This window comes from Aethalodelphis obliquidens, unplaced genomic scaffold (genome assembly GCF_003676395.1).
Source record: "Aethalodelphis obliquidens isolate GAN/ISIS:26980383/991018 unplaced genomic scaffold, ASM367639v1 scaffold15, whole genome shotgun sequence".
NCBI lineage: Eukaryota > Metazoa > Chordata > Mammalia > Artiodactyla > Delphinidae > Aethalodelphis > Aethalodelphis obliquidens.
Window position 1 is genome coordinate 751640 of NW_020837959.1, and position 8717 is coordinate 760356.

General features: G+C 64.1%; 1 protein-coding gene across 2 annotated transcripts; it reads right to left on the reverse strand.

The window, feature by feature from the left end:
- Positions 1–264: 264 nt before the first annotated feature.
- Positions 265–6202, reverse strand: F7 (coagulation factor VII). 2 transcript variants are annotated; one of them, XM_027115793.1, is made up of 8 exons: positions 6130–6202; positions 4987–5147; positions 4434–4458; positions 4246–4359; positions 2772–2912; positions 1831–1940; positions 1462–1585; positions 265–915 (listed from the first exon to the last, which is right to left on the reverse strand). In XM_027115793.1, the coding sequence occupies exons 1-8, from the start codon at positions 6197–6199 to the stop codon at positions 317–319; spliced, it is 1344 nt and encodes a 447-aa protein (XP_026971594.1). In that variant the 5' UTR covers positions 6200–6202; the 3' UTR covers positions 265–316. The 2 variants fall into 2 exon arrangements, with proteins under 2 accessions (XP_026971594.1, XP_026971595.1); XM_027115794.1 differs by lacking the exons at positions 2772–2912; positions 4246–4359; positions 4434–4458; positions 4987–5147; positions 6130–6202 and having other exon boundaries at positions 1462–1496; positions 1831–2488.
- Between the last annotated feature and the right edge of the window lie 2515 nt (positions 6203–8717).

Consider the following 8717-nt stretch of genomic DNA (forward strand, 5'->3'; position numbering starts at 1 on the left):
TGGCGCACCCAGCCCCCGCGTGCTCTGCCCAGTGTGCCACCTTCTGTCGTTACCCCCCCCCCCGCCCCGTCTGCCTCTTTGACACTCAGTCTCTCTTTCTGTCCAGCTGCTCAGAATCTCCCTCAGGTTTCTCTCTGTCTCTCCATCCCTCAGTCTCTCTCTGTCTGTCAGTCTCCCTGTCTTCCTCTCTGTGTCTCTCTGTCTCTCCGTCTCTGTTTCCGCTTCCCCCTCCCCCGCCCCAAGAACCACAGGAGAATTTCCGGCTTTGGCGCGGGAAGACCGGGCACACACGACGGCTTTATTTGCGGGGCGGGTGCTAGGGCAGCAGCGGGGCCCGGACGAGGCCCCCCGAGGGTGGTGGGGAGCCCATGAGACGGCGGAGCCAGGCCGTGTACTGGGAGACCCGGGTGTAGACGCCGAAGTGGCCGGCGGCTGCGCAGCCCTCGCCCCAGCTGACGACACCCGTCAGGTACCAGGTGCCCTGGAAGTGGGTGGCGTGCGGGCCCCCGCTGTCCCCCTTGCAGGCGTCCTTGCTGCCGTCCGTGTAGCCGGCGCAGAACATGTTGTCAGTGACGACGGGGCCGCCGGGCCTCCGGCGCGACAGCTGCCGGCAGTCCTGGGTCAGGAGCCGGGGCACGTGCACGGCCATGAGCCGGAGGGCCGTGGCGCCGCGCTCCAGGAGCTGGCCCCAGCCGCTGACGGCCGAGAAGCGCACAAAGGCCAGCGTCCGCTCCGCGAAGGCCCGCTCGGGCAGGCAGAGGGGCGCCACGTGGTCGCCGAGGGCCACGGGCCGCGCCAGGCGCAGCAGGGCCAGGTCGTGGTCCGTCTTGCCCCGGACGTACTTGTCGGGAATGATGACCTGCGCCACCTGCCTCTCCTGCTCGTCACCTTCGTCCTGGCTGAGGTCGTGCTCGCCTGCGGCGGGGGCGGGGGCGGACCGTCCACTCACTCCCCGCCTCGCCTCCCGGGCCAGTGTCTCCTGTCGGGCAGGAGGGGCCCTGCGTCCCCCACCCCCGGTGGGCGAGCAGCCTCCTGGGGCTGCCGGGGGGTCGGCGTGGGTGTGAGTCGGGGCGGATATGGCCCCGAGGTGCTGGAGGCAGGTGAGGGGGTCGGGCGGGCAGCCGTGGCTGGGTGAGGAGAGGGTGCCCCGTTCGCCTGGTTCTTCCAGACGGGGCCTGGCCCTCCTGGGGTCCTCGTCGTCCCCTAAACCCACCGGGCAGCGCAGCCTTGGGTGGGGCACCCCTTCGGGGACCTTGGCGGGAGCAGCGTCACCCCAGGGCCGCATCTGCGTGGCAGAGAGGCTGAGGGGGTGGCCACAGCGGCGCTGTGGGTATGGGGTCTGCCCAGACGCTGCCACTTCTCTTTGTGGGGAAGGTCACTGGTCGTGGAAGCCCCAAATCTTGGCCCCGCGGTTATCATTCAAGGATCGTCTCCCGGAGAAGGAGGCGCCCCGCAACCTACCCAGCACCACTGTCAGGTTCCTCCAGCTTCTGAGTCTGTCGAAACAGTGGGCTGCGGAGACCACCCAGACAGTGTCGAGCAGGGAGCCCCCGCACAGCAGCGCCCCATTCAGCTTCAGCATGGCCTGACAAGGGCACAGCAGATGCTGGAAGCTCGCGTTCCCGTCGTGGCTGCCTGGGGGGCCCCCCTTTCCCGTGCACCCCGGATGGGGGGGCCCCCCTTTCCCGTGCACCCCGGATGGGGGCTGCTTTACAGGCCGTTTCCATCCAGCTAAGGGAGTGGCCAGACGGTGGGCCCGCCGGGGCTGGACTGCTCTGTGCATGCCCGGGATCGTCACCCACGTTCGACCCAGTGCTCCTGGAGCCTTACCTGCCAGGGGCACTCCCCTTTGGGGCAGACGTGACCACCCACGATTCGGCCTTGGGGGTTGCTGTCGTTTCTTTTTTGCAGAACAGGTATTTTTCCGCACGGATATTCAGCTGTGTAAAACAAATCCGGCAAGACGTGGGGATGTGTGGGGTGCTGGTGAGAAAGGCCAGGGGCCCTGCGGACGGGCGGCTGCGCCTCTGGTCCTGCCCGGGGCTGCGGCAGGCCCTTGCGGGAGCTGCCGGGGAAGCAGATGGCCCAGGGTCCTGGAGACTGGGTCCCGCGCATTTTCCAAGGGGGGAAGACGTGCAGCTTGAGGTCACTAAAGGTGTAAAGGATAAGCTGTGTAAGGTGACCGGCATCTCAGACAATCGGGCTGCTCTTCTGACGGGCTCTAAGTTTTCCTTCCTGCTCCAGGAAAGCCCCAGGCCAGAAAAGAAAGCCTTTAGAGGCGGCAGCTGAGTTTCAGGCTTCCTAGACAAGGCTGGGTCCATCCACCTCTGGAGAGACGCAGGGCTGGGGGTGGGGTCAGCTTTGGGGGCTGCAGCCCCGTCGCCTTTAGGCTGGTTTGGAGACGTTTTCCATTTTCCCAGAAGTGCTTGCCGTTGAAGAGACTTGGAATCCAGAACCGTGCTGCCGTCAGTACAGACACTGGGTGTGGTGCTGCGCGGGGAGCGGGGGTGGGCAGCGAGCGCCGCCTTCTGCACCTCCCCCCGGCTCCGGGGCTCCGCCCCGCCCACCGTGGCCCCTTCCTGCTCTGGGGGCGGGGCGGCCGCCTCCACCCCAGCTTCCCCTCTGCCGCGACGCGCAGAGCGCGCCGGCAGTGCCTGGTAGATGCTCAGTGATGCTATGCTTCCCCGCACCCCATCTTGTAGCCAACGGGGAGACGTGTATCAGGACAATGAAACCACCAGCCCTAGACCTGGTCCCCGAGGACCTGTTACCTGTGGCCGTGCAGGACACCCCGTCCGCCAGGAGCGCGTACCCCTCGTGGCACCAGCAGGTGCGCCCAGCCTCCGCGTCATCCCTGCAGTACTGCTCACAGCCACCGTTGTCATTCGGGCAGATCAGCTGGCTCTTCTTGTCTGAGGGCAGAGGGCGTGGCCGACAGGGGGCCCCGGTCAGGGCAAGCAGGCCTGGGCCAGGGGCTGTGTTCTGCACGAAGGTGGCGCCCAGCTTCCGGCTCCAGGGATAGCCTGGCACCAGCCCACTCCGCAGACTGACCCAGAAGGGCACGACCTGGAGTTTGGGGCAGGGTCCCACGTCTGAGCAGCTTCGCCAGTGGGGATGCGGGGCTGGCACGCTGTGGCCTCCACAACGTCATCCCTCCCGGGCTGGGGAAAGCAGAGGCCCCTGGGGACGGTGGACGAGTCCGACTCAATCGGAGGCCTGCCCGCGAGCAGTCAGAGCCAGGAGGCTGGTCTGCAGCCGGGGCCTGGTGCCCCGGGGAGCTGCCCGGGCTGGCCGCTGGCCAACCTGCCTCTGGAAAAGGGAGCTTTGTTGTGGACACGGGCTTGGCTCGCTCTGCAAGTCCAGGGCCTGTCCTGGAGGTGAATTCACACCAGGACCGCTGAGCACCCAAGCCCCAGGTGACCGGCGGGGACCCTCCTCCCTGGCCGTTGCCCTCCCTCTTTGACCGTGGTCCTTTGAGACGAGCTAGGTGGCATCAGAATGTTCACAGGTGGGGAGGGCTCCCAGGAAGTGACTGCCCCCCTGATGACGTTGTCCACTTTAATTTGAGCTGCCTGATAAGTGTGTTGTTTTCCTGGGGGCCTGGGGCCACCTGGCATCAGCGCGACCCCTGGAAGGGCTGGACGTGGGGGTCAGCCACATCCTTGTGCCTGAGCCCCAGTGGGACCTCAGGACACTGGGGCTTGTGGGCGCGTCCCTGGTGGGTGAGTCTCTGTAAGTTCTGTCCCACATGGTCTCGGAGAACAGAACACCGTCCACAGGGCTCCCGGGAAGAAGCCGCTGGGAGCTCACACTGGCCCCTCGGCTGTTTGAACCCATATCCTTTCCGTGTGGTAACTGTAACCGTGCCTGTGTCGGCCTTCAGAGCACGCTGGCCTAGCAGATGACTGACGCTGAGGGTGGTCTGGGGAGCCCTGAGCTGTGTGATACTGTAATACTGGGCCTACCCTTGTGACAGCAAGTAGGGAAGGCCGAGCTTCCCCAACCACCTCGCCATGGGGATGTGTGGAGCTGACGGAGATGCAGTGATTCCCCGGGCCCCTCCGGGTGCGTCAGAATTTCCCAGTGCCGGGAGCCCAGAAGGGGACAGGGCATCACAAGTGGAAGAATTAGCACCTGAGAACACCAGATCCGAGACTCTCAGGTTGAGGCCCTTCCAGGTCACGGAGGCCAACCTCCCCCCAGGCCGTGCTCAGCAGCCCCCCCGGGGGCCCCGGTTGTCCTCACCTGTCTCACAGTTCCGGCCCTCGAAGCCATCCAGGCAGAAGCAGAGGTAGGACTGCAGCTGGTCCTCGCAGGAGCCCCCGTTCTGACAGGGCCTGGAGGCACACTGGTCCCCGTCTGTGGGCAAGTCAGAGTTAGGATGCCGAGAGAGGGGCTGGCGGGTAGATCACGTCGGCCGGGCACGTACTCACCGTTGTAAGAAATCCAGAACTGATTCTGAGGGAGCAAAGAGGAAGGTGCGTGACGCAGGCGTGCGCCAGAGGCAGTGCATATGGCCCTGCGGAAGGAGCTGGCGGGCTGGGGGGCTTCTGACCTGGCCCTCGTGATGGGCTCTGAAAGCCAGACTTTCTCCTCTGGAGGCGAGGTGGGTGCATCCAGGGGAAGCGAGTTCTGTCCTAATATCCACCCGCCATTGCTAAGGCCACCAGAGGTCACAGGTTTCCTCGCCCAAGTCAGGATCCCCAGGCTTTAGCTGTGCCACGTCCGAGCTGTGAACGCGGACAAGACACTCCCGCTCCCTGAGCCCCCAGTTCCTCCTCGGATGCTGCATCGACTGTCCAGTCACCCGCTGAGCGGGACCGACCGCAGAGGCTCTGCCGACCGCAGAGGCCCCATCAGTAAAAGGGATTCCCGCGGAATCTTTTGGCCAATGAAGTAAAACTCGCAGGGTTGTCGTGAGAATCAAAGCAGGCTTCACAACCACGGGGTGGCCGCCGCATGCCCGCTGGCCCCAGGCGAGCTCACCGTCCTCTCCTTGCTCTGGAAGATCTCCCGGGCCTCCTCGAAGGAGCAGAACTCCTCCCTGCACTCGCGCTCCAGGGATCCAGGCCACAGTTCCTCCAGCAACCAGTTGGCGCGCCGGAGCCTGTGCAGGACACTGTGGGCTTGCTCCTGGGAGACAAAGACTGGAGGGCGGGCCGTGAGACGCTGGACGCCCGGGGGGACCCACAGCCTCCCGTCCCCCCACCCCGCCCTCCACAGGAAGTGTTCCCACCATCCCTTCTGCTAGGTAATGGGAGTCAGAGGGCTCCTGTCCACAGGCCTGGCTGAGTTTGCAATGGGAGCACTGCACAGCTTTATGTGCCGGAGGAAGGCAATGTGCTCAGTGAGTCATCGCAACACGTTCACGCCCTTGACCTGGTCCCTTCTAGGAGTTTATCCCAAGGAAATGCTCTGAGACCTGCAGAGACCCAGCCATCAGGAAAGCTGGAGACAATCTGAAGCATAAACGATGGTGCCCCGTGATGCTTAAGAAGGTGCGATATTAAGTGAAAAAAGAAGACAAGCAGGAGGGACCACGGCGGCACCAGCTCTGCCTCTCGGACCCCAGAGTCTGGCCGTGGGATCTGAGGGACGACGTGAGCCGGACTTTACGGGACAGTGTCGGTGCCTGGTTCCCACCTCGGCCGCCCCTCGGGGCTGGAGAGTCACGATGACAGCTCACAGAGCCGTCCCCGTGTTAACCGGCTCAGGCCTCCCAGCGTCTGTGAGGACGGGGTGCAGGGGTCACTGGCGTGGTGGCAGATCATCACGGTCCGGCGTCCCCACACCGTCCCTCGCACCAGCCCCCCACCGAGAGGCCGAGAGAGCAGAGTGAGAGAGGCACCCCTGAGCCCCAGATCCTGTGCCAGGGGGTGGGGGGGCGTTGGCAGCAGGCGGGGGGCGCCCACTGTGGCCGGCGGACGCCATGGCTCCCAAAAGTCTGGAAAATAATTCCCCGAAGCCTTTCCTCCAAATGCTGGGTGAGGCCCTGGGCACCGTTTGCCTCTCGGAAGGAGAGCAGATCAGAGCAGAGCTGCCAGCAAATAGGAGCGCCCAGCACATGGGCCGGCTTTGGGGGGTCGGCTGCCCTTCCGCTGGGTGAATGGGGAAACCTCCCTCGCGTACCTGCCACCAGGGAACCCCGCAGGCCCAGCAGAAGGCAGAGGAGGGCCAGCCCCCGGAGCCGAGGAGCCATGGCGAGGCCCTGGGTCGCTTTGTCTGTTGACTTTCCAGGTGGGGAGGCGGGCAAAGTTCTCCAAGAGCCCGAGAGGGTGGGGGAGGGAGGCCCCGCCCAGTGCCTGCTGAGCGGACAGACGGGCCGCCCCAGGGCACGGGCCTGGGGAGTCAGGCTCCTTGTCCGAGAGGAGACTCGGGCGTCGGGATGCGTGTCCGGTGGCGTGTGCAGCTCAAATGCAGCTCAGAAGCCTGCAGCCCAAGGACCTAGGACGGCAAGCTGGGAAACAGAACTAAAGTGCGGGTGGAGAGCCGTCCCCCGCAGTGATGGTACTGGGAAAGGGGAGCAGGTTTGGGGCGTGAATGTGAATATCTTGTCACGGGGGAGGCCTGGTTTCTCAGCCGAAGGGCCCCTCTGGGAGCGCGAGGGGGAGGGGTGCGCGCCCCCCGCGGAGCCCCTGCCCCCGTCTCAGCCCTGGGGCGCCCGGGTCTTGTCCCTCATGCCCTCCTGGGCCCAGGCCACCAGCTGGGGTGACCAGCTATCCTGGCCGCCAGGCACGAAAGGGTTTCTCAGGACGCTGGACTTTCCAGACTTAACTGGTACTGTCCTGGGCCCGTTGGGCTGGCGGTCACCCTGCAAGCCTCACTCAGGCGTCCAGCCGCCTCTCCATAAACAGGTGGAGGCTGGGGACACCAGCTCTGCCATTTATCTTCAGAGGGGGAGCAGGGAGACCCAGCTGCTCCAGGCGGGTCCGGCGCTACTCCCTCCCCAGATGGAAGGCAGTCCTTAGAGGACAACATTTTACTTATCACCTCTGGAATTTCTATTTGTCACTGTCAACAATTGTTTAGGAATTCAGTTATACAGGAATTTATTTGTGAAGGGGGGAGGGGGAGAGGAGGGGAAGGGGAGGGACTCTCACAGCCCTTCGTGGCGCCGCCTGGGCCCAGTGGGTGCAGCAGCTCTGGAGTCAGACCACCTGGCAGGGTGCTGTCAGGGTCCGTCTCCTCCCAGCTTGGGGAGGAAGGGGCTCATTCCTTTGAGCCCTACTTCCTTTGCGGGGCAGCGGGGCTGCTCGTCCTGCCGAGAGCCTGGGGGCGTGCACTGTCCTGCGAGGGCTCCAGAAGCGCCACCTGCCACCCCTGCCGGGTGCGGCCACTGCCCGGGGCTTCCTCTGGCTCCAGGGCTGCGCACCTTCTCAGACCGAGTACAGCGCGGTCACTGCTCACTGACTCAGTGCTCCTTTCCAGCCGCCTGACCCAGCACCGCCCCCAGGGGCTCCAGCGACAGGAATCTATCCAGTCCCAGGTCTGGGCAGGTGTCCCAGGGCCAAGCTCCCTCCAGAGGCTCTGTGGAGGGTCCTTCCGGCCTCTTCCACCTCCTGGGGCTCTGGTGGCCCTTGGTACCCCCGACATGCTGAGCCAGCCCTCCAGCTCCCGCCTGGTGTGTGTGTGTGTCCAAATTTCCTGCTCCTTATAAGGACACCAGTCATTGGACTAGCGGCCACCATGACCCCATCTTAACCAACTGCACCTGCAGTGACCCTAGATCCAAGCAGGATCACCTTCTGGGGTCCAGGCGGACAGGGATCCTAGGGGGTGCTCTCGGCCCGGGGCCCCTGGCTTCCCTCGAACGGAGCTGAGCTGCCCCTGTGTTTGGTGCCACGTGAGGGGCATCCTGACCACAGGCCCAGTAGGGACAAGGCTCGGGGGTGAAGAAAAGACTGCTCCTTCTAGGGCTTCTCAGAGCATCACCACTGAACCGGGTTTCCGCAGACAAATGACCTGCCAGGCATAGGGCATCAGCGTGAATTAGGGCAACGCGAAGGACAGAGGCCCTCAGGTCCAGGGTGACGGGGGTCCCCGCAGAGGTGGAGGGGACGCTGCAGGCTTCGAGGAGCCACTACGCCCACTGACACTTGTACTATTTCTCCCAGCTGGCCGAGCACAGGTACAGAGTTCACCCTATCTTATTCCTGCAGGAGAAGCCCTGACAGAGGGGGGAGGGGAGGGGGCTCAGGGGTCAGGAGGCCCCACTCGCCCTGGGCCCCTCCGGCGCACGCTGGCATCTGGGGGGGGGGCGTTCCAGTGAGGGCCACCCAGTTCCAGATCCTGTGCCTTTACAGAGGACGGCCGACAGCAAGAGGTGCTGATGTTTATTCAAACACCAGCCATACAGTAAAGAACTCGGATTTTTAAATTTCACTTACATCAGCAGTTAAAAAAAAAAGGAACAGTGACTGAAACATGAGGTTTTAAAGTGCTTTTATGAGGAAGAGATCACAAAAATGGTGGCCAGTCCCAGGCTGGGATGGCAGGAACGGTGCCTGAACAATCAATATATTCAGTAAATTACGTGAAGCATCATTTTCCAAATAACTTATACACCAGGAGGAAAGCTGCCGAGCTTGTACGCCGTCCACGACGCACTCCAGAGAGGTCTGGCCCTGCACAAGGACGCGGAGCCCGTGGGCTGGGCTGCAGGGGCCTGGGGCTTGGGCGGCTGTAAAGCGACACATTGCCAGCAGCTTGGAGGCTAT